Source organism: Bos indicus x Bos taurus, chromosome 7 (assembly GCF_003369695.1).
Source record: "Bos indicus x Bos taurus breed Angus x Brahman F1 hybrid chromosome 7, Bos_hybrid_MaternalHap_v2.0, whole genome shotgun sequence".
Lineage (NCBI taxonomy): Eukaryota > Metazoa > Chordata > Mammalia > Artiodactyla > Bovidae > Bos > Bos indicus x Bos taurus.
The window spans coordinates 48138552-48164253 of NC_040082.1; the positions used below are offsets into that span (position 1 = coordinate 48138552).

General features: G+C 43.6%; 1 protein-coding gene across 3 annotated transcripts in view; it reads right to left on the reverse strand.

Annotated features, from left to right (window-relative positions):
* The window catches only part of LOC113895135 (proton-coupled amino acid transporter 1), a 49918-nt gene that overhangs the window by 22301 nt on the left and 1915 nt on the right, over positions 1–25702 (reverse strand). Inside the window, exons 2-8 of one of the 3 annotated variants that reach the window (XM_027545912.1) lie at positions 18590–18669; positions 15262–15409; positions 8278–8368; positions 7126–7214; positions 6333–6428; positions 3992–4076; positions 3079–3297 (exon numbers count right to left, since the gene is read on the reverse strand). In XM_027545912.1, the coding sequence (XP_027401713.1) occupies positions 3079–3297; positions 3992–4076; positions 6333–6428; positions 7126–7214; positions 8278–8368; positions 15262–15404 (723 nt within the window). In that variant the 5' untranslated portion in view covers positions 15405–15409; positions 18590–18669. Of the gene's footprint in view, positions 1–3078; positions 3298–3991; positions 4077–6332; positions 6429–7125; positions 7224–7809; positions 7860–8277; positions 8369–15261; positions 15410–18589; positions 18670–25702 lie in introns of those variants that run through there. The other 2 variants (XM_027545911.1, XM_027545913.1) reach the window with 2 other exon arrangements.

The window sequence follows — 25702 nt, forward strand, 5'->3', positions numbered from 1 at the left end:
AAATTAAAATCAGGTCATTTTCAACATATTATCTCCTCATTTGCACCACATTATCATGTAACTATAATAGCTTTTTGAGAAAATGTTGTTAAATGTACATAAGAATTGCTGGATGTACTCCAATTTTAGGAACATTATTAACTGCGAAAAAATATGTCTCAGAATTAAGGATATCTGTGGTGGTCCAGTGGTTAGGACTCCACACTCTCACTGCTGAGGGAATGGGTCTGATCCCTTGAGCCTCCAGGTACTGCCATAAAAAAGAAAGAAAGAAAGAATTAAGGACATGCAGTGATGAATTAAGGACGTGCACTGGGAGCCAAAACAGTTACTGGGACTCTGCTCAGAAGTGCGCCATTTGTCACACACGTGATGAAGAGACCTGCTCAGGTGGAAGGAGCCAAGCGGCTCCCTCCAATGGTGTGAGTCTGAGGAGCAAGGGCACCAGCCACGCACGTGCTCAAGGCTAGGAGAAAATTCAGGAACTTTGGACATTGGGGGATTTATCAAGACAAAGAGGGAAAGATACCAACAGGGGACAGCAGTAAGAGCAGCGACAAAGACAACCAGAGGGACAGCTTTAGCCATGTGCCACGTCAACAAGAAGCTGCTGGCCACCCAGCCAGACCACATTCTCCCCTCTCCAGCCCCGGGAGAGAGCACTCCCGGGTCACAACACTCCTCCCCACTGAGCCCAGAGGCAGGCTCAGAATCGCTCAGGGGCCTCAGCAGGGCTGCCTCGTCCAAAAGTGCAGGTTGTACTAGGCACAGACAGACCTCTGGACAGACACTTCTCTCAGCTGGGACTGAGATGCTATGGACCCTGTACTTCCATCCCTGTCCTCCAATCACAATGACCACAGCCCAGCTATCTGCAATGGTACGAAATTAAATGTGGTGTCTACGTGAACTGGCCTCACTTCCTGTGTCTTCGAAAATGTTCACTGCAGCAGGTCCTAAGCACCAACTGAGATCTCTAATTGTAAAATTAAATCATACGTTTATTTGTGCTTCCTTGTGTTAACTTAATGGGCCAGAGATAGGGGAAGAAACTCTCGTCGTTCACGTGGTCACAGGTCCTCCTTCCAGTCCATTAAAAAACACAGAACACAGACAGCTGTCTATTTTATGCTTTAGAAAATAGTTCTACAGGAGAAGAGTCCATATCTGCCACCCACCTGAAGGAAAAAACAGAGAATGCTCACTGATGACAGTGTTGATCTAAATTCATTATGTCACTTCCTCAGTATAAAAGTTGTTGCATTTTATACCCCACTGTTTTCCTGGGAACCTCATCAGTGGGTAACTGGGTCACTGTTATGCAGACTGTGAAAATGAGGTAACGTTCACCTGTCAGACTGGCCCAAATTAAAAACATTGATACGTCCAGTGTGGCTAGCATGGGATGCTTACTGACTGTGGAAAGGAGTCTGTAAAATTGGTAAACGGCTTTTGGAATAAGCAACTTGGCAGTATAAAAAATTCTAAACTGTATACTCTCCAGCAAGTGTACCTCCAGCTCCTCTGTATGCATATATTATATAAATACATGGAGAAGTACTTATACATGTCCACAAAATGATAAGCATAAGGATACTATCATAATACTGAAATAACACTAAGGTGATACATGAATTGACAGGCCACTGACTGGGGACTGGTTAAATAAACTACAAAACTATGGCACATTTATTCTCTGAGATACTATTTAATAATTTTTAAAAAAGAGGTAAAAACAGATATATCAACATGGAAAGCTTTCTGAGGCACTGTTAAAGAAAAAAACTAAGGTAGATAAACACTATATATAATAATTTTTTAAATTATGTTAAAAAACACAAAACCAATTTTCATTTTATATATTTCTCTACATAGAAATACAATATGTAAATCCATTCAAAGGACCTAGAAACACATGTAGCAGGTCCCAGAGTGGAGGAGATTCAGGGTGGGGACATGCTGCTCACAGGTACTTGTGTTGTCTGTATTTTAATGAGCATGTATTGATAAGTTGTTTGGGGAATTACATTCAATATCAGGAGATGATGAAGGACAAGGAAGCCTGGGGTGCTGCAGTCCATGGGGTTGCAAAGAGTTGGACACAACTTGGCAACTAAACAAACAAACAAAAATCTTTCTTTAAAGTTATCCTTTTAAAGGGTGGTGGGGGAGGGACCGTTATGGAGTTTGGGACTGATAGGTACACAATGCCGTATTTAAAGTGGATAACCAGTAAGAACCTACTGTATAGCACCGGGAACTCTGCTCAACAGTATGTAACAAGCTAAATGGGAGAAGAATTTGAAAAAGAATACACATGTACATACATAACTGAATCACTGTGCTGTACACCTGAAACTAACACAACATTGCTAATCAACCATACTCCAATATAAAATACAAAGGTAAAAAAATAAAGTAGAAGGGAAACATGGAAATAAAAATGAGATCCTCAGCCTGATCTTCTACCCATCCATATACAGACGTCCTCTCCTGCACCACCCCACAGACCTGACCACATGGGCTACATGAGGGGGAATGATCACCAGATTTAGAATTCTGACAAATAAACACAAAACTGGAGTGGTAAAATAATAATATAATATTCCTCATTATATTATATCATACGATGATTCTTCTATTACTTAGTATAAAAACATAAATTGTATAATTTAATATTTAAGAATCATCTTAATATTTTCTCTATTTTCCAACCTTATACAATGATCATGTAGTATTATCTAACTGGGAAAAGTCTAAACTAGCAATCTCAATGGGAGTGATTTTGCCCTCCTTGGAGACACTGGGCAATATCTAGAGACGTTTTTGGCTGACACAACTTGGGGAGCAGTTGCTACCGGCACCTAGTGGATAGAGACCAGGTTGCTGCCAAACACCCCATGATGCACAGGACAGCCCCCACAACAAAGAGTTATCCGGCCCAAGTGTCAACAGTGCCCACGCTAAGAAGCCCTAATCTTAGCACACTGCTTGTAAGTAACACCCCTATTTATGCTCACTTCCTCACTTTGTATCTCCGATTATTTATAAGACACAGTGAGAAGGCTGAGCTCCTACCTGAACAGTGAACTGGTAGATCATGACCAGGCTGACTGCCATGGTGATGTTGGCCAACAGGGAGAAGATGGACAGGGCTCGCAGGTTCCTGATGAACACCAGCAGCACCATGAACGGCAGGAACGTGAGCATGTAGAGCCTCGAGTCCATAGTGGGCGTCAGGATCACTGTCTCGTTGTTGTGGCAGTTGTTGGTGGTCCCATTGGCCATTTCTATCACCTAGAGTGAACGGGAGAAACAGAGACAGCCTCTCAAATGACAAAGGCCAGTGACCCTCCCACCAGAAGGGGTTCTAGGCTAAACGCTCGGTGGGTGAACAAAGTCATATAGGAAGTCAGTGGTCATGGAACCATCTTCAGAGATCTTCCTAATTATCATTAGCAACCCAACTGTCAGAGCTGGAATTGATCACATCGTACCTAAAGACAAGAAAGGACTTTCCTGGTGGTCCACTGGTTAATAATTCACCTGCCAACACAGCGGACATGGGTTTGATACCTGGCCCAAGAAGATCCCACATGCCACGGGGCAACTAGACCCATGCGCTGCAACTACTGAGGCTGTGCTCTACAGCCCACGAACCACAACAAGAGAAGCCAGCACAATGAGAAGCCCGAATGCCACAACTGAAGAACAGCCCCTACTCGCTGCAACTAGAGAAAGCCTGTGCACAGCAACAAAGACCCAGCACAGCCATAAATAAATAAATAAATAATATAAAATACAGACAAGAGGACAGCAAGACGTCTTGAGGTTTCTCGATGTCCTAGGTCTTTAATAAAATCAAACGACGCTGACCCTGTTCTATGTAAAGTGTTAAGATCTCAATTCTTGTGCTGAAAAAAACTGGCTTGGGAGGGATCCTAAACAGAAAGCCCACTCATCTCCTGCCATTCTTTTCCCTAGGGCCTACCTGTTTAAAGTTGTCAGCCAGAAAGACAAAATAGATACAGCAGAATCCCAGCTGCGTGACGATTAGGAAGAAGTCCACCATGCGCCTGTGGGTGGGGAAGGAAGGAAGATAAAAGATCAAACAATAGAAAGCAAGACAGCCAGAGAGATGGGAGTTTGAACAGTGCTTCTTCCCAAGTCATCACAGACCCTTCCCATCAGTTTACAAGGATGAGGGTGCCCTGATAAGAGGAGAAAGTGTGTCACTGGTCTAGAGCCCTGGAAACAAGGATGAGGGTGCCCTGATAAGAAGAGAAACTGTGTCCCTGGTCTAGAGCCCTGGAAGAAGGTAAGGGAGGCGCTATCTGTGTGGTTCCCAAGAACACCTTGCTGGCTGCATGCCAGGAATGCTACACACACTCAGGCAGGCCCGAGACAGTCCTGAGACTGGACTGGCAGGAGTGCAGCACACACATAAGGACCACCACCCGTCCCTTGGCTACCCCTTCCCTATGGCCCGCCTGTCCCATTTCATCATGTTTATCCTAAAGCTGCAGGGAGCCCTTAGCATAAGAGCCCCAGAAGTGGACCCCTTCACCGTCTCCTTCTATAACTTGGATCAAAAAACCAACCAACTCTCATGTAAGGACATGGAAAGAGATGTATCAAAACAGACTGTGGTTGAAGCACAGTTACAGTAACAACAGCTAGTGACAACCTAACAGTTCATCAAAGGGAAAATGCTTAAATTATATGCCATTTTAGATGAAACAGTACATAGCAGGTAAAAAGAATATGTTAAATCTACGTGTGCCAAAACAGAAATGTCTAAAGTCCATTAAGGGAAAAAAAAAATCCCACCAAGTTTCCAGTCAGAATGCATAGTATGGTATTTACTGTAAAAAATGTGAGGAATCTGTACATGTTTTTACATACTCAGAAAATTCCAGGAGAATATTCATGCAACTGCAACTATACTTTTACTCTTCATTTTATGTTTTTCTATCTTGTTAAAAAAAGTTGTTGTTGCTGCTGGGTTTTTTTTTCACCATGAGCACACAATAATTTTATTAAAGGAAAGAAGGAAAGGAGGGAGGGAAGTAGGGAGGAAGGGCAGAAAGAAAAAGAGGGGGAGGAATTGGGAGAGAGAGAAAGAGAGAAGGAGGAGAGGGAAAAAAACAGATGCAGAAAAAGAAGAGGAGAGAGGAGAAGAAGACTCAGCCAACAACCAACCAACCAACAGAGGTCTCTTGGCAACTTGGCTTCTCCAGGCACAGAAAATGATTTTTCCTGAAAGAATTACAGAAACCTGCATCACAGGAGAAGCTTACTATGTGTGAAGGTAAAAGTCTCCCTATGAGTTTTTCTGGAGAACATTAGTATGATTCAATTTAAAAAAAGGTGGGGGGGGACTTCCTTGGTGGTCCAGTGGCTAAGAATCTGCTGTGCAATGCAGGGGACTCTGGTTCAATTACTGGTCAGAGAACTAAGATCCCACATGTCCGAGGGCAACTAAACCCATGCACTGCAATGAAGACCCTGTTGTTGCAACTAAGACCCAATGCAGCCAAATAAATAAACATTAAAAAAAAAAAAAGGAGTTTTCTATGTCAAAATGTACCATTGCCTCAAATGGTAAACAAATAGTAGAATACTTCTCTCCAGGTGTCTGAAAAATTACCAGAAGGAGAAATTTCCAAATACCTCTCATGTCAGCTCCTAAAACATCTCTTTCCCTGAAAAACCCTTTTTCTCTAATTCCCCTCACCTCCCCCTTGAAGCCCTGCTTCTCCTGCCCAGTGCCCGGCCCTGAAAGCACCTATCAAGTGCGCTTCTCACTGGCACAGTAGACAAGAGCATCTTTAGGGCTCCTCCCCCTCGGGGCCCCTGCGGTGCATTGCTAGTTCCTGATACTCTCTCTACTGGTATACCCTATTCCTGACCTCTTGTTCTCAACAGATCTCCCACACATCTTTCTCCTTCTCCTGGAGAGCCAGGACCATGTAATATGGGGAAACCATCCTCCCTATATCTGGAATTGCTTTGTACCACTTACAAGAATGTGTTCAAATGTCTGTTGACCAAAAGAGGGGATAAAATACCATCGCTGGTCACAGGCTGTCAAAGCTGGAAGAGCCCTTAGCTACCTTTCAGGCCAGTGCCTTCCTGTCTTACTAATGAGAAAACAGAGGCCCACGGAGAGGAGTGGTCACACAGCTCAAGGTCACACAAATGACCACTGGCAAAGCTGAGCCCAAGCAATGTTCTTCCCACTAGCTACATGGTCTTCCACCCATCATCATCCTATCTGAAGACCCCCACACTGGGCAGCCACAGCCGCAAAGAAGAAGGAAACCCATTACCTTCCCCAGTGTGCGTGGTTCCGGAGCCAGGAGATGGGGCTGGCTTCCAGGCTGTACATCACTGTATCCCCATAGTCCACAAAAGGCTTGTTCAGTCTGGAAGAAAGCAGAGAGGAGAAGGGAACAGTTGTGGGGTCAGACAATGACAATGACAGGACCAACAGGGCTCATGGAGACCTGGGTGGGTTCCCCATCTGCCACCCCAGACACAGCACCAAGTCCTCAGTCTGATGCTTTCAAGGAGCCTAAGTCTGAAGTCGATGGGACAGTTACTTTCTTTATAATTAAGCAATCATCTGGTAAAATCCTTTCAATGGGGTGCATATTACAAAGCACATAAAACTAGAACATGGTCTCTGCACACTGGTTCTAAGTCAGTGTGACAGATGACACATGTGTGTGCTCACTCAGTCATGTCCGGCCCTTTGGGACCCCATGGACTGGAGCCCGCCAGGCTCCTCTGCCCATGGTATTTTCCAGGCAAGAACACTGGAGTGAGTTGCCATGCCCTCCTTCAGGGGATCTTCCTGACCCAGGGATCGAACCCACGTCTTCTGTGCCTACTCTAGTGGCAGGCAGATTCTCTACCACTGAGCCATCCGGGAAGCCCATGTGACAGATGACAACAAGCTACAAAAGGGCACAGAAACTGCCAGAGAAAGGCCATTAACGAGCGGCCACCTTCAGCTAGCAGAGAATCGAGAGTGATGTGTGTTGAGCGCTCACTTCCGGCGCTGGTAATGGAACCTGGAAGGACAGCCTGTCACTCAAGAGGTGCATGGAACACCCTCACCTGTAGCAGAAGTGGTGAGCGCACTTCACCAGGATACGCATGCAGTGCACAGCCACGAGGCCAATCACCAACAGGCTGAGGGGACCCATCTGTGCATAGGCGGTGCGGGCCAGGGAGGGAGAGACAGGCAAGCAGAGTTAGAACTGGAATTCGCACATGATCAAAATGTGACTAGGGTACCTTCCAATGACAGAACTTCTGGCAGGGCATTCAAGAAACAAACATGCTCACAGAGACTAGTTGAGCAGGAAGGGCACCCTCTGAACCTCGGCAGGCCTTCTAGACAATTAATCTCCCTGGGGAGAACGACACAGATTAGGCTGTTTCGAGACTGCTGCCTACTCAGCAGAACAGAAGGCTCCTGGGACTGTCTGGGAAGAAAAGACAGGCTAAGGGCTGGTGGGAGGGGGCGAGTTCTGTCTAGAGTAATGGCACAGGCCAGTTTTCAGCAGAGGACAAGTCCAGCCTCTGGGCTACCTCTAACTTTATTTATTTATTTCTACTTTTCCCATATAACTTTTTAAGTTGATATGTTGTTATTTTCATTTTTATTCGGTTAAGAATTTTTTTTTTCTGGCCTCAAGCCATGTGGGATCTTAGCTCCCAGTCAGGGTTTGAACCAGTGCCCCTCGCAATGCTGTAGTGGAAGCACAGAGTCTTAACCAATGGACTGCCAGGAAATCCCCTATCTCCAACTTTAAAAGAAAGCAGAATGGCTCTGGACAGGCAGTCCATCAGGGGGAGAATCAAGAAAGGAAAAAAATTAGATTTTCAGAGTTGTCCATCTAAGGGCAGGGCGTGGAAAGACTATGGAAAATGGACAGAATTCTGTTATTCTTTAGTTACTATTATTGATGGAAATGGCCAGGACCTCCTCCTTACCTCAAGTAGCCTCCAAGAGGGCAGGAATCTTTGTTTGTTTCACTCACTAATAATAGTCTCAAGAATCTAGAACAGTGCCCGGCACACAGCAGATCCTCAAAACATACCTTTAGAAGAATAAACCTGAACCCTGCTTTTTCTCAACTGCATTTGAAAAAGAAAAGCTTCCCATTTCAAAATGTTTTATATGAAGTAAATTAAACACACACACGCGCGCACCATCTCCTAAAATTTGTCACAATACTTCCTTGCACCGATGCAGACCCTTACCAAGATGCCGGCATTTTTCACCGCCAGAGGCAGCCCCAGGAGTCCTGTGCCAATGTTGCTTTTTAGCAGGTGGATCAGGGTCTGGAACCATCTGAAGTGGGAATAAGGCAGACAAGGGCAGGTTAACAATAATAAGAGGTAACATTTATCAAGTACTTACCGTTGAGCTAAGTGCCTTCATGAACCATCTCATTCAATTTCCAGCATGGCAGGCATATTCTTTACCACTGAGCCACCAGGGAAGCCCAGAATAACATGATGAGATAGGTATTAACTTCATTTTACACAGGATGAAGCAACTTGTTCAAGATCACACACCTGAGTGTGAACCTGGATTCAAACCCAGGATGTCTAGCCCCCGAGCCCATTCTCCTAGTCACTGGGCTATAATGTCCATCCCCCAAGGCATCTCTGAGTTCACCTTGCTTAGAGATTAGACCAGAGGGACAGTATGGTGTCGCTCCTGGTGTATTGGTTTTCACCCTGGAACTTTCCACTATAAAGACTCAGATCCAGAATTGCAACAGAGGGTTCCAAGCATAACTGTGAAAGACAGACACACTGCTGTGAGTAAAGAACAGGGGAAATAACAAAATAGAAACCCCAAATCCCTATCAAAAAGTTTTACGTAACGTGAACAGAGTAAAAGTCATGTGGTCCCACAGTCCCTGGTGTATTGTGTATTTAAAAAAAAAAAAAAGTCAAATGCCATAGTCCTAAGATTGGAGAAGCCCTCTTCAGACAGTCACCTAATTTATCTTTCTGCCTTGAGAATAGTGTTTTCCCTTGTCTGTTATAGACTGTCCCTCTCAAGCTGCAATTGGAAAGCCACTCATGTGTAATTATTTTTTCACTCAACAAACACCATCTATAATGTGTAAAACATTGTGTTAATGCAATGGTGGAAACTGCATGGATCAGATGTGAACTTTAGTCTCTAGAAACTAATAGAGTCTGCAGGAAAATAAGGCAGACACATGAAAAAGATCAAACATGATACCACTTTGCCCCAGACTTCCTCAAGATTTGGTCCCTGGCACTGTCTGGAAATTCTTCTCCACATATAACCTAAACACCTCCTAAACGATGCTTCCACACATGTCTTCCAAACTGCAATTTAGTAGAAACTGAAAGCAAATCATGTGTTATCTTGTGGTGGTGGTTTAGTCACTCAGTCGTGTCTGACCTGTGTGACCCCATGGACTGTAGCCCACCAGGGAGCTCTGGCCATGGGATTTCCTAGGCAAGAATACTGGAGTGGGTTGCTATTTCCTTCTCCAAGGGATCTTCCCAACCCAGGGATCAAACCAGGGTCTCCTGCATTACAGGCGAATTCTTTTCCATTAAGCCACCAGGGAAGCCCATTAACTTGTAAGAACCATAATAAATAAGATCTGTCTACACTCTCTAGAAAGGAATTTTACTCTCAGTAACCTTTCTCCCTCTACCTCCAGGAAGAAAATCTCTTGACCTTCCTACTGTCCCCAAGTTTCTCATGCAAGATCAAGAAAACTGCTTCAAGCCTGAACAAGAAGAGGCAAGTGCTCTCCTGGATGAAACTAAGAGACGGCAAGGGTGCAGGGGTGACTCCTCCATTATCAAGGGCCAGTGACTAGGAGATTATGGGCAGAACGATGGACCAGTCAAATTTCTACCTTGGCAAATGTTTAATCCACTTAAAGGCAAAGGTAAGCACCTCACCAAAACTACCTGCCTACCGCAGGCCTCCCCAAAACACCCTGGGCTGGGTTTCATAGGAGATCAGATCCCTCCAGCCCTGATTTCGCCATTAATTCATTACGAAATTCCCTTCCCTCCTCTGGGCCTATCATCTCATATGAGAGGACTGGACCAGAACAGCAAACTTCAACTCTGAAACAGTAGGGCTCTAAGCAATTGACCAAAATTATTCTTTGTTAAAATCATCAATGTATTTATTTTTGGTGGTGCTGGGTCTTCGTTGATGCGCTCGGGCTTTCTCTAATTGCAGAGAGTGGGGGCTACGCTTCACTGTGGTGCACAGGCTTTTCATTGCGGTGGCTTCTCTCATTGTGAAGCACAGGCTCTATGCACGCGGGCTTCAGTGGTTGTGGCACATGGGCTTAGATGTTCCGAGGCATGTGGAATCTTCCCGGACCAGGGAATCAAACCCATATATCGTGCACTGTCAGGCGGATTCCTATCCACTGTACCTAAAGGACTTCCAAAATTAAGCTTTTCACCAGTGGCCACGAGCTGGGATTACCCAAAACCATATGAGTTATCACAGTATCAATTCCATGGACTAGAGAATCTTAACTATAGGGGTAAGAGGGAAAAATAAGCCTAGCAAATCATAGTTCTTATACTTTTTTGGCCTTAGGACCCTTTTATGTACTTATAAATTACTGAGGATCCCACATAGTTTTTGCCTACATGGATTATATCTGCTGATATATATATATATGTATATATATACATATATATACATATATATATTTTATAAATTAAACCAAGAAACTTAAAAATACATATTAATTTAAAATAACAATAACCTTACTACGTTAATAAAAATAACCAATTTTTAACAAAAAGTAACTCTATTTTCCAAAAAAAAAAATGTGAGAAGAAGTGCACTATCTTACTTTTTTTGCAAATCTCTTTAATGTCTTGTTTGGTAGCTGGATTATCTTCTGCATTCAACCTCTTGTGATACATTGCTTTGATGGAAGTCCCTGAAGAAAATCTGCCCTCACACAGATGTGTAGTTAGAATGTATCTGAATAGCCTGTTTAGGCAACTGTTATATTTTTTATTTGATACTACATCAAAACTCTACACACATAGTTTCTTAGGAGTTAGTTGTAATGTGGAATCTGACCTTTTCATACTCTACTATGTGAAAATACACTGGCAATCTTGCTCCTTGAATAGATCTTTTACCCACACACAATTTCCCAACATCACACTTTGGTCATATGGGAGATATTGGTTCCCTGAGCTACATAGATCTTTCAAATGCTGGCACATTTCATTATATGACATTTTAAAAAATCACATTCATTAGTATCATCCCTAATCTCATTAGACAAGTCTTTAGGTAAAGGGAAGCTGTCAAGGTCACAGTGCAGGATACAAGTTTATTTTTTCTGATTTTGCTCAAAAGCTCAAATTTCATTGTTGGCAACATATAGTACTGGTTTTTTGTTTTTTTGGTTTTTTTGGCTGTGCTGAATCTTCACTGTGGCTCGAGAGCTTTCTCTAGTTGCAGCATGCTGGTTTGGTTGCACCTGCGGCATGTGAGATCATAGTTCCCCAGCCAGGGATTGAACTCTGTCCCCTGCACTCAAAGGCAACTTTTAAACCATTGGACCACCAGGGAAGTCCCTTAATAGTTTTTCCTGACGTGACGGTCTCATTACTTTCATTTTCAAGAAAATATCTGCCAAGTACTCAGATCTGAACGACCTACGGTTTCCTAGTTGTTCAGCAGAACAACAACTAAGTTGTTCAGATAACTCAGTAGAACCAGCTAGAGGTGGAGAGGGGCTTATAATGCGGGCAGACGGTCTCCTCTAGTTTGGAGTTCACTAGAGAAAATGCCACGCACCAGGAAAGACTGCAGCCAGGGGGCCTTTACCAGTAATGAGCTCCAAGAGAAGCTTTCATGTGCACTTTCCATTTTGTCACACAGAATATTAACAAAATATTCTGGACTGAAGGGTCAAGATTTAATAAAATTAGTGATATGACTGCTTCATCAAGGACATGCTTAAGTGAAAAATACAATGACGAGCATAATTTGGTGTTACCTCCTTGATGCACGCTGCTGCTGCTGCTAAGTCACTTCAGTCGTGTCCGACTCTGTGCGACCCCATAGACGGCAGCCCACCAGGCTCCCCCATCCCTGGGATTCTCCAGGCAAGAACACTGGAGTGGGTTGCCATTTCCTTCTCCAATGCATGAGAGTGAAAAGTGAAAGTGAAGTTGCTCAGTCGTGACCGACTCTTAGCGACCCCATGGACTGCAGCCTACCAGGCTCCTCCATCCATGGGATTTTCCAGGCAAGAGTACTGGAGTGGGGTGCTATTGCCTTCTCCGTTGATGCACGCTAAGGCACCAGCAACTTTACCCATCGTTGCTTCTGAACCATCAGTGCAAATGTCAACACAGTGAAAAAACAAATCACATCTAGTATTATTATGAAAACAGTTTTGACCTCGTGGGCTTCTTAAAATGGTCCTGGGACCCGCAAAGGGTCTGAAGACCATACTTTGCAAATGGCAACTCCAGATAACCTACTGAAGACTGGTTTCAGTCAACTGGTTTCTCAGCCTGCCAGCCTGGGGGAAAAAGTATATTGGTTGAGAGCAGTATAATGTAGCTCAATAGGGCAACAAGAAAACTTTGCCCGAAAGAGTAAAATCTGATGCCGTCATCAAAGCAGTCAACAGCTTGATAACTTTAAGGGTTAGGAAATTAACCTCACCAAACACATTATCATGGAAGCACCTGGGGCTCCTATCTGCATCCCTGACTGGGGATTCTTACTCAGTCCTAATCCCCTAGAAGAGCCTGGTGTGCATGCATATACTTTGCTTCTTGTACTTTGTTCCATGTATTTTTTCCACATACTTTGTTCCTTAGCAAATTAGATAACACGGTGGAGTAAGTCCCCAGGAAACAGGAACCCAGCTCAAAAACTTGTCCCTAACACTTCTCACCTGTAGAGCTAACTAGGTCCCAAATCAGCTTATACTTAATCATACCTGGCACATTTCTACATATGACGCGTCTGGCGATCCAGGCCCCAGGCAAGTACTCAACCAATCCTCCAAGTCCCAAAGGAGTACTTTTCCCTGCACCACTTGTGATGGGCTTGTGACACCTGCCATCACTTACAGAAGGGCTTTCCTGGGTCACCTACCTTGTTTCACAATACCAGGGCAGGATGGGCCCTCAGAAAAAGTACATCCCCAAGCAAGGCCAAGAGAACATTGATCAAACATTCCAACCGGTCAATTTCCAGCAAACAATGGGAGATAATTTGGCATTGACTATTAGCTATAACCCAATGTGGAAAAAAAAAGAGAGATTCAGAATAGCCAACAACCATGCATTGTCTTCAGTATGACAAAACCTATAAGCTACCAATCCTGATGTTGCTAGATGACTGGCTGTGAACTTTAGAGGAGTCCCTCTAGAAATGAAAATCTAGACCCCATATGGCAAGCACTGCATAGACAAGCTGATGTCTAAGAACAAGGAGCAAAAACTGGAAAGAAAACTAGAGAGAAAAGCTTGGAAGAAGCATTTTCCAGTAACCAGAGTGACTTTTGAAGAGAAGCCATCACATGGCATTGGCTGCATTTGACACTCCTTCCACCTGGGGGAAGTCACGTAGGTAGGTAAGGTTAGGGAAGAGAGAGGAAAGATAGTTCTCACTGCTGCTGGTTGGGGCCTAAGCAATCTTTTCCATCAACTAACACTGCAAGCATATGGGGAAATCTACAGTAGCATGCCACAGGAGAAAGAAGCTATGGAGATGGAACCTTTATGAGCAGAAGACCAGCTAGAGGTGGAGAGGGGCTTATAATGTGGGCAGACCGTCTCCTCTAGTTTGGAGTTCACTAGAGAAAGACCAAGAAAGACTGCAGCCATGGGGGCTTTACCAGTAATGAGTTCCAAGAGAAGCTTCCATGGTCTCCTTGGGCAGTCACAGGGGAGAGTGTGAGTCAAGGACATAATGGATCCCTCAGTGAGTCACACCCAACCCCCAAGGGAACACACAGAGGATGATGGTAAAGCTTGAGGAATATTCAGAAGGGCCGCAGAAGATGGGGTGCTGTGGTCCAGAGAAAATGCTAGGGCTCTGCTGATTTCAAAACTGAACCAGACAACTCAGTGGAGTAGAAAACCCTCTTCTGAATCTTCTCATTTGAAGAGTGAATCAGCATAGCTTCACACGGGGGTTCTCAATCTTATATTTGGAAAAACTGAGGCCCACAGAGGGCCAAACTAACCCAGATGAGACTTGGGATTCAGTTTTCAGAGATAAGGCATAAGCCCTCCTAAGAGCATACAAAGCAAATCACCTCTTCTTTTTATTTTTAAAGATTTTATTTATTTATTTATTTTGATGTGGGTCATTTTTTTTTAAGTCTTTATTGAATTTTTTACAATATTGATTCTGTTTCATGTTTTGGTTTTTTGGCAGCGAGGCACAAGGGACCTTAGTTCCCTGACCAGGGATCGAACGCACATCTCCTGCATTGGAAAGCAAAGTCCTAACCGCTGGAGTACCAGGGAAGTTCCCTCTTCTTTACCAACGCCTTGCAACTTTTAGGACCTCCCTGGTAGCTCAGCTGGTAAAGAATCCACCTGCAATGAAGGAGACCCCACTTCAAATCCTAGGTCGGGAAGATCCCAGACTTCCCACTCCAGTATTCTTGGGCTTCCCTGGTGGCTCAGAGAGTAAAGAATCGCCTGCAATGCGAGAGACCTGGGTTCAGTTCCTGGGTTGGGAGGATCTCCTGGAGGAGGGCATACTGCAAGAGAAGTTATTCTTCCCTCTTCCTATTTATTCTGTCAAATGCCCTGGCTGTTTGGTGATGGGGACAGAAGTCTGGGAGAGACTTTGCAAAGGACTGTCTGTATTGGACTTGGAGTTATTGAAGCTTCTAGCACAGATGACCCAAGGTTCTAAATTAAGAGAATGTTCTCTCTACAAGTTTTTCTTATGTTCAGGCTGTTACTTAGCACCAGCCTTCTGTGACCAACGCAGGTGAAATGAACAAAGAATAAGAAACAGAGTAGAGAGTAACTGACAAAGAGCTCAGATCTCAGCAGCATCACTCACTTCATCTCTTTAAGTGTTACTCTCATCTGTAAAGCAGGGAACTGATAAAATCGGGGGGCAAAAATAACTCACAGGGAGATTACATTACTAACACAGAACGTTGGAATATGATTCCCACCCCTAAGGCAGACAGAACAGCTACTTACGTTGTGCTATTGCTTTCCCCAAACCGCATGTAGGACCCTGAGGAAGAGAAGTTGTTCAGGCCTTCGGACGGGCTCTCCTCGGGGCTCGCGTCGGTGGAGCTGTAGTCACGGTAGTCCTCATCCCGAAGTCTCTGCGTGGACATGGTAACTGGGGGGACAGGGGCGGCACTCAGACCTCCAGTGGCTCGTGCCTTTAGCTCCGAGCCTGGGGTCAGCTCTAGGGCAGAAGCAGCCATTGTCACAGAGCTCAGTGACAGCTGCACTATGGATTAAGTACAGTGAGAATGCCTGATACTGACAGAAATGGAAAAGGTACAAAGTACACATGGGCGGGCTGAGCTCACTTGACTTCTGCCTCCCAACCGACGGTGCCACATTCACAAGTTTCTAAATTTGCCAGCACACCAGGACAGAACAAAGGCGAGGCTCTAGTCTTTCCTATGCCTTAGTTTGGGATTGACAACCCCTTCCACTGAGCTAATTTCTTGGACCCCGGACCCAATAATGACATTTTATCTACATCCATCTTCCCCAAAAGCAAGCTCTTAAAGGACAGGAACCTAAATATTCCTAAGCTGCATTCTATTTTTCCTATGTATTCAGTACAGTAAGAACCTTCTACAGCCCAGAAATCCTGTCCAGATCATCTGATTCTACTCAAACTCTCCAGCAGGTCCCAAAGCTACAAAAGATGTTCCCTTTCTCTCTGCCAGGACCTCTGGTATGTTCTATGCTATGCTATGCTATGCTAAGTCACTTCAGTCGTGTCCGACTCTGTGTGACCCCATAGACGGCAGCCACCAGGCTCCCCCATCCCTGAGATTCTCCAGGCAAGAACACTGAAGTGGGTTGCCATTTCCTTCTCCAATGCATGAAAGTGAAAAGTGAAAGTGAAGTCGCTCAGTCGTGTCCGACTCCTAGCGACCCCATGGACTGCAGCCCACCAGGCTCCTCCATCCATGGGACTCTCCAGGCAAGAGTACTGGAGTGGGGTGCCATTGCCTTCTCCAGGTATGTTCTATACTCTTTGGTATATACTCACTCCCTCATCCTAGGACTCTCTTCTTGCAACCAGCATGAATATTGAGAAACGGAGCTAAAAGCAGCTCAGAGGAAGGCTAGGAGCATGACAGGTACATGCCACTGGCCCTTGTTGCAACATCTCCCTTCCACCCATCTTCCTTTTTAACAGATCTGCCAATTTTTTAAAGACAGTGGAAGAAGAAAACCTTCCTCTTACATGCAGAGGAAGGACAGAGAAGATGGTATCCCCTGGGTGGACTTTGCTTTAGTAATTAAGCAGCAGAAAAGAGAACAACAAGGACTTCGCTAAGATACACTACAAGTATACATTCCAAGAGTTGTGTAAGCTCCCAGAATATGAGGGTCTGTTGCTAAAAGAGCTGTTGGAGGTCACTCCAAACTGCTCATTTTACAGATAAAGAATCAACAACCGCCCCCCCCCCCCCCCCCCCCCCCCCCCCCGCCCAAAAGCTGAAGGGACCTGCTCTGCTACAGCCAGGTAGCAGCCAAGCAGTAAACATACATCCTGACACTGCCTGAATCTGGAAACATCACTGAATACACTGCCAGTTGCAGTGATGGAATATCATAATGAAGGCGAGTCAACTTCCTCCAAGAATCTGCAAGTGAGTAAGGAAAAAACGGTTCATGAACATTAAAAATTGCAAATAAAAATCCTCTGACACTTGGCAGACTGGTACGACCACCTGCCTACAAAGTGCTTTTCCCTATCCTGAATCTCATATGCTGCCTCAGATGCCCGGGGGGAGACAGGACCTCCGAGGGCCATCACACAACGTGCTGTCCCACCTGACACATAACGTTAGCAGCCAGAGACTAGACAGCTCTGTGTCAAGTGCTCCCAGAAGTCCAGCCCCTGGGGATTCTTCAGACCCCAGCTGGCACCTGAGTGATGAAGGGTGATCTCATTTTCTCCCACCAACCACATAACCTCATGAAGAAGGAGCTTGGCAGAAAGCCAGCAAAGGCCTTGGAAGTCCAAGAGGATTCTGCCTCACTTCACCACCAGAGCTGACCTTGCTAAGCATCTAAGAGGGCATCATTTACTCACATGGTGGAAGAATTCAAGGAGTCATCTAAGCTCTTGGGGCAACTAAACTTATAAGAAGGCTGGGGTAGGGGAAATCTATAAAATATCTTAATGTGAACAGTTGAAAGCTGCTACTCGGGTAAAATTGATTAAGTGAGTTTCTATGCAGGACATCCCTGATGGTCCAGCAGCTAAGACCCCATGCTCTTGTTGCAAGGAGCCCAGGTTCAATCCCTGATCAAGGAACCAGATCCCACATGCCTCAACTAAAGATCCTGAGTGCTACAACTAAGATCCAGCATGCCAAATACGTAAATAATTTTTTTTTAAAAAAAGGTTAGTATCTATGCATGTCAGAAGTGTGAAAAGTGAAAGTGTTAGTTGCTCAGTTGTGTCTGACTCTTGCGATCCTATAGACTGCAGCCTGTTCAGGCTCCTCTGTCCAAGGGATTTCCCAGGCAAGAATACTGGAGTGGGTAGCCATTCCCTTCTCCAGGGGATTTTCCCGATCCAGGGATTAAACCTGGGTCTCCTGCATTTCAGGCAGATTCTTTACCATCTGAGCCACTAGGAAAGCAGTCAGAAGACCTGGGTGCTAAAGCTGCCTCTTATCACTAGTTTGCTCAGTGGCCTGAAGCAATTCTTATTTGCCTCAGGTCTTAGTTCCAAATGCTAAAAATTTGGGTGTAGGGGGTATGGTATACTAACCTATCTCTCAGCACCTCTTCCAGGAATCAATGTAATTCTTTATGCAAACACAATGGCTACTTTTGAGTCTCTTCCCACATACCCAAAGCTCTGAGGAACAGAAGCCTTCCAGGTGAACCCTGCATATTACCAAGGGAGAGGAACAGAAAACAGGCACTGACAAGTTCCCCAATCCCTCCCCATCAACCAAGAAACCACTCTTGGTACAGACACTCAATTTACTTCAAACACTGTTAAGAAGCCTCCTCATGTCACTGTAAAAACTGAAGTGACCCACAGCAGATTATCACTAAGAAAAGTGCTCAGAAAGAAGCTGAAATCTATAGATCAAAAGTCCAGTGAACAACTGCAGAATGTGGAAGATGTGGCTTGGCAACTGTGCATGTTGAAAAAGGAAAATAATGCTACTTACTGGTTTTAGTTGATGATAAGCTCAACAGAAATCAATGATAACACAGTAGATGCCAATTCTGCTAATGCAATTCTTGGTTTCACTACAAGAAAGAACCCCAGGGAGATGACAGACTGTTCTTTTTCTTGCCATACCTTGTACTCTGTTCCAGGTAGCACACTATAAAGGGGATGATGATCAACTGCTGTATAGCCAGGGGTCAGCACCAAGGTCACTAGGGGGAAAGAAAGCAGGTAAATGAAGAACGGCTGGAAGTCCTGAGAAGGTTCAACCTGGAGAACTGGAAACTCAGGAGGTACAAAAATTGTCTTTCAAAGCTGTTCTAGGGATCAGATTCATCCTTTGAAGCCTCAAAGATTACTCAGAAATGGGATCATTAGGTGGAAAGTAAAGGGAGGCAGGTCTTTGGCATAAGGAAGCCAACTCTCAAAGAAGTTATCCACAGGACTTCCCTGGTGGTCCAGTGACTAAGACTCGACCTTCCGATTCTGGGGGCCCGGGTTTGATCCCTGGTTGGTAACTAGGTCCCAGATGCCACAACTAAAGATCCCGTGTGCCGCAACTAAGACCTGGAGCAGCCAAATACATAAATGAATAAAGATATTTAAAAATATATATGTGTGTGTGTGTGTGTGTGTGTGTGTGTGTGTGTGTGTGTGTATTAAAGGCAGTATCCAGGAACTTCCCTGAGTCCTTGGTTCGGGGGTTAAGATTCCATGCTTCCACTGCAGGGGTACCGGCTTCAATCCCTGGTCAGGGAACTAAGATCCTGCAAGCTGCATGACGGCCAAAAAGGAAAAAAACAAAACAAAACAGGAGTTGTCCAAATGGATCACTCATTCTAGGAGATAGCGTATCTTATTCCTGGAAAGTTCCAAGCAGAAGCCCTTCTCAGAACTGCTAGGCAGGAAATGAGGCCTGTAGAGGGTGGGTGTGATCACTCTCTGGAGGTTACTTCCTTCTAGGGCTCTTCTGGCAACCAAGGCCTCCACGTCTTTTCTCTAGCTATCCCCACTTAGTGCTAGTCTCCTTGGCCACCCTGCCCTGAGCTCTCTGTGATGAAATCTGGTTTCCACCATCTACTGCTATAATTGCTAATTCCTGCCCTGTGGGAGTTTTAATAGACCTTGTTAACTGTCCAAATGAGGGATGTGATATTTAAGAGTTCAAAACAAGCTTGTTCTTCAGGTTCTTAAGGACAATGAACTGAGTTTATATAACATGTGTGGTCCATCAACACGAAGTAAAAAATCTCCATAAAATACTCAGATTCAAGAGAGTACTAAGTAAGAAAAGTCTGCATGTTGGGTGACAAACATATATATTCAAGTGTACATTTGAACCAAAATTGAAACGTCAACTCTTTAAATAACCTTGATAAATGCTCTTCTTTTTCCTTATATAAAAATTAGTTTTAACTAATCAATAATTGCTATTTCAAGGTCTTTTCTCACTTATTTCATATCTACTCTTCCTTAAATCAATGCAGTATACACACAAATGATGTTTAGTTGTAACATAATGGTCTATCATTATATTAATAAAATAATTTGCTTCACTAGCTCCCAGTTAAATTTTGAGCTTCTGCTTCTTTTAATGACTATCTTATAGCTAAAAAATTCCCACATGTAATTTTTAATTTTCAAGTCATATCCTTGGAGTAGAGTTAGGCGAATAGGTTTTTTAAATGGTTTTACTACACAAATGACTGAACTAACCTAAAGTGTCACTAGCAATATATGGACATGCCTATCTCTTATAACCCTGCCAATGTTGGATTTTATTTCTTTTTTTTTTTTTGGCCATGCTACATGGCTTGTGGGATCTTAGCTCCCCAACCAGGGACTGAACCTGGGCCCTCACAGTGAAAGTGCTGAGTCTTAACCACTGGACAACCAGGGAATACATGGATAGTATCATTTTTATTTCTGGTATTTCTGATGAATGAGTGGCTCCTTGTATTTATTTTATTTTACATTTCTTTAATTTCCAAAAAAAGACAATTGATAATCAAGACTTTAAGAGCATCTTTCCTCCACCTATCAGACTCATAGTTTTGAAAATACTTAGCTCATTTTTGAACTCACTTTTGAAAATCTAAAATGTTCTTAAGATAGCTATCTAAGAGTTTAGTGATGGGACTTTACTGGTGATCCAGTGGTTAGGACTCCTTGAATTTCCAATGTAGGCAGTGCCAGTTCAATCCCTAGTCAGGGGGCTAAGATTCCACATGCTGCACAGCAGACTGGCCAAATTTAATTTACTGATTAAATTCTATTCCAAATTTCAGTATAATAAACATGATGACTTCCAGCAAGGAGAATCCATTTATATGAATTTGTAGGTCTCTTTTGGGGCACACAGGAAAGTCAAGGAGGGGAAAAGAGAAGAGGGCAGGAAAGGCACTGCAAGCGTCAGTTTGCTTCATTACCAAAAGCTAAGCAATGCTCCTAAGGGTGACTTGTAAACACAAAAAATATTATCCACTAGAAACGATTAAAACTAATAAATGCAGCAGAGTTGCAGGATATAAGATGCACATACCAAAATCAGTTGTATTCCTTTACACTTTCAGTGAACAAGGTGAAAACAAACTTGAGAAAACAGGTCCATTTACACAGCAACAAAAAGAATCGAATATTTAGGAAGAAATTTAGTCAAGTAGGTGTAAACTTGTACACGAAAACTATAAAACACCATAGAGAAATTAAAGAAGACCTAAGGAAATGAGAAAACATCCTAATATTCATGAACTAGAATATTAAGATGGCAATATTCCCTAAACTGAGGTACAGATTCAGTTGAATCCCTATCAAAATCCCAACTCCTTTTTTGCAAAAATTGACAAGCCAATTCTAAAATCCATATGGAAATTCAGAAGGTCCAAAACAGCCAAAACAAATCTGGAAAAAAGAAAAAAGATGGAGGACTTCCCAACTGCATAACTTAATACAAAGCTACAGTAAGTAACCTCAAGACAGTACAGTATTGGCGTAAGGACAGACGTACAGATCAACTGAACAGAAGTGAGAGTCCAGAAATGAACTCTATACCTAGGTCAAGTGATTTTTGACAAGGGTGCCAAAACAATTCAATGGAGGAAAAAATAGTTTTTTCAACAATTAACGCTGGACAACTAGAAATACACGTGCAAAAAAAAGAAGCTGGAACTCCACCTCCCACCACATACAAAACTTAACTCCAAATAGGACTTCCCTAGCAGTCCACTGGTTAAGACTCTGTGCTTCCAATGCAGGGGTCACTGGTTCAATCCCTGGTCAGAGAACTAAGATTTCATATGCCACTCAGCATGGCCAAAAAAAAAAAAATTCAAAATAGGTCAAAAACCTACATGTAAAGGTTAAAACTATAAAAACTCTTAGAAGAAAATATAAGCATAAACCATTGTAACCATGAATTGAGCAGTTTCTCACATATGACAGCAAGAAACACAAGAAAAAATAGATAAATTAGACCTAATCAAACTTTAAAATGTTTATGCCTCAAAGGATACCACCACGAAGGTGAAAAACAACCCACAGAATATGAAAAGTTTTCTATTAATTATATTTCTGATGAGGTACTTGTGCCCAGAACATACAAAGAACTATTATAATTCAATAATAAAATGAAGCCCAATTTAAAAATGGGCAAAGGACCTAGAGAGCTGTTTCACAGAAGATGTGAAAAAAGCCAATAAACATATGAAAAGATACTCAATATCTTTAGCCATCAGGTAAATGAGAAACAAATACCACATGTGAGGTATCACTTCACATACACCAGAAAGGCTAGAATCAAAGACAAGTAACAGCTGCTGCTGCTGCTAAGTAGCTTCAGTCGTGTCTGACTCTGTGCGACCCCACAGACGGCAGCCCACCAGGCTTTGCCATCCTCGGGATTCTCCAGGCAAGAACACTGGAGTGCGTTGCCATTTCCTTCTCCAATGCATGAAAGTGAAAAGTGAAAGTGAAGTCGCTCAGTCGTGTCCGACTCTTTTCGACCCCATGGACTGCAGCCCACCAGGCTCCTCCGTCCATGGGAGTTTCCAGGCAAGAGTACTGGAGTGGGTTGCCATTGACAAGTAACAGCAAGTACTGGCAAAGATGCAGAGAAATTGTAGAGAATCGTGTCTTACATTGCTGATGAGAAGGTAAAATGGTGCAGTCACTTTGGAAAACAGTCTGGCAGTTCCTCGAAAGGCTAAACATAGTTACCATGAAGAGCAGTGATAGTGTGAGTCACTCAGTCCTGTCAGATTCTGTGTGACCCCACGGACTGTACTGTAGCCTGCCAGGCTCCTCCGTCCATGGGATTCTCCAGGCAAGAATACTGGAGTGGGTTGCCATTTTCTTCTCCAGGGGATCTTCCTGAATCAGGGACTGAACCCGGGTCTCTTGCATTGCAGGCAGATTTTTTACTGTCTGAGCCACCAGGGAAGCCCATAGTTACCATATGACCCAGTAATTCTGGCTATTAGGGATAATGCTGCTATGAACATCTTTGGGTATATTTTTCTACAGGCATACATTCTCATTTTGGTATGCACTTACAGGCATACATTTTCATTTTGGTATGTACCTATGAGTGGTGGATAGGACCCAGCAATTCCACTCCTAGGTACACACCAAAATGAAAATGTATGTCCACAGAAAAATGTACACACAAATATTCATAGCAGCATTATTCCTATTAGCCAAAAAATGAGGGAAAAAAAAACCTGATGAGTGGATAAATGAAATGTGATATATCCATACAATGGAATATTACTTAGCAAAAAACAAAAAAAGAAAAATATGAAATACTGATAGATGTTACAACATGGATGAACCTTGAAGACATTATTCTAAGGGGAAGAAGTCAGTCACAGAGGAACATTTGGGAGCTGGGGGGATTAAGGGGTGATAGCTAAAGGGTTGAGTTTCTTTGGGGTGATGAAATGTTCTGAAAATGACTGTGTTGCACAACTTTGTGAATTCAATAGAAAAGCTGTTGAACTGTAATGCTTTAAATGGTTGAATAGTATGCTATGTGAATTTAATCTCAATAAAACTGCTAAAACAAACAAACTGATCTCTGGGCCCAATCTGATTCAGCCTCAGCATTTAACAGGCTTCTTATTATGATAGGTACACCCCAGGCCTCATCTCCTACCAAAGTTTATGGATTGGTGATATATGCATATTATAAGTACTACTATTATTATAAAACAATCACATTTTCTAGAACCCAGAGAAGCAGTGAATTCTCTAGATATACGCTCTCTTCTCCGTTGCTGGAATTCCAGAAACACGAACAAAGTCATAGACTGTGTTCCTATATGCTGTCTACAAGGAGGGAAGTAAAAATGTCTGACATCCACATGATTTGTTTTCGGAGACATGGGATAGTACTCCATCTGATCTACCACAGAATGACTTCCCTGACTTGAGACTCCTGCCTGAGACAGTGAGGTGCATGGGCAGCCATGAAACAGCTGCTGACCTCAGCAGGCTCTGCACAGGAGCAGCTGAATGAGCAAACTGACTTTTTACTCACCATCATAAAAATCTCTAAACATTAGCACCAGGCATGACTGACAGTTGACCAAGCTCCAGCTTCCCAGTTATAGATGAGAACACCAAAGCCTCAGCTGGTTAACAGTTTGGGATCAGAACCCAGCATACCAGATTCCTAGCCCAGTGTTCTTTCTAACACACCACCTACTCTTCCTAAAATCTCCCTGGGAACAGAACTCAGGCAGGATTAAGTCTACAGGGGAAATCCCACATAACAAAATGTGCATGAGTTCAGAGCCTAGTTATGTGACCCTAATCTCCCTTTGTCTTACTTTCCTTATCTGAAAAATGTTATTAATAACACTTACATCACAATATTGTTATGAATGTAGAAGTAAAAGATGTTAAATATGCTGCTTGGTGCATAATGGACCCTTATTAATGGTAGCAACTATGTTATTACTAGAGAGAAGGAAGTTCAAGGCAGGGAGTCACTACACAAATAAAGTGCCACAGAACTTCCTCCATCCTATCACTCTGGAGAGCTGAGCCAGGTCCCCATCTCAGAAACAATGATCTATCTGCTGAGAGCATCCCAGTAACCCACAGAGACAGAATGCTGAACTTCACGGAAAAGGGAAGCACAGAGGAATCCTTCCTACTGGATAGAATCATTGAGAACTGGCCCTGGGTTGTCAAGGATTCCAAGAGAATGTCTGGGAGAAAAGAGCAGAGATAGCACCAAATATAGCATCAGGAGCTTACTCTTTTTAGTATATGCAGAATGTCCTAGCCAACGGACCCCACACACTCATTAAATAGAAGCTAGCTTTGTGTGCTCAGACCCAGTTAGGCCTGGCCAAAGGAAGAAGGTAAAGGATTCCTCCAAGATCTGAGTTAAGACTCAACGTGAACTTCCTCTTTGGGAAAAAGAGAAATGCTAGCCTAGGACTTAGGGGGTAGTCACATACTTCTGGAAGAAATTAGCAGGACTAGTCAGCAAAAGTAGAAACCAAAGTCCACTCACTCAGCCCAGTTCTAGGATCTCACTCCCAGTCAGGGTGGAAAGAAGGAATATATCATTAACAGTAATGTCTCTTCAGCATCTGATCCTGGAAGAGGTATCAAGAACTTAAAGAACTGAGACACTCGGTGGGGAAGGGAGGCAAGAGAGGGAAAAAAAAGAAAAAGCAGAAGCATTTAACATGAGAATTGTTATCTAAGCGAAGAGAAAAACAAAGCATGCACAAAAGTGGACCCGCTGCTCCACTATCTCTAACTCACATCCCACCTGCTAACAAGTCCAGTCCTAGAATTTCACATAACCTCAGAGTTAGAAGAAAACTTAAATTTTTATCTAGTCTGATCCTCTACCTACCACATTCCCAAAAGTAATTTCCTAATAACAATGACCTCTAGTGACAGGGACTGCCACACGCTGTGTTGCAACATGCTAGAGCACCACTTCTTTCAAAGTTCTTATTCTCACCCAACGGGGAAGGAAACAGTAACCCACTCCAGTATTCTTGCCTGGAGAATCCCGTGACAGAGGAGCCTGGTGGGCTGCGGTCCACGACACGACTGAAGCGACTTAGCATGCATGCATGTATTGGAGAAGGAAATGGCAACCCACTCCAGTGATCTCGCCTGGAGAATCCCAGGGACAGAGAAGCCCAGTGGGCTGCCGTCTATGGGGTTGCACAGGGTCAGACACGACTGAAGCAACTTAGCAGCATAAGCAGCAGCATT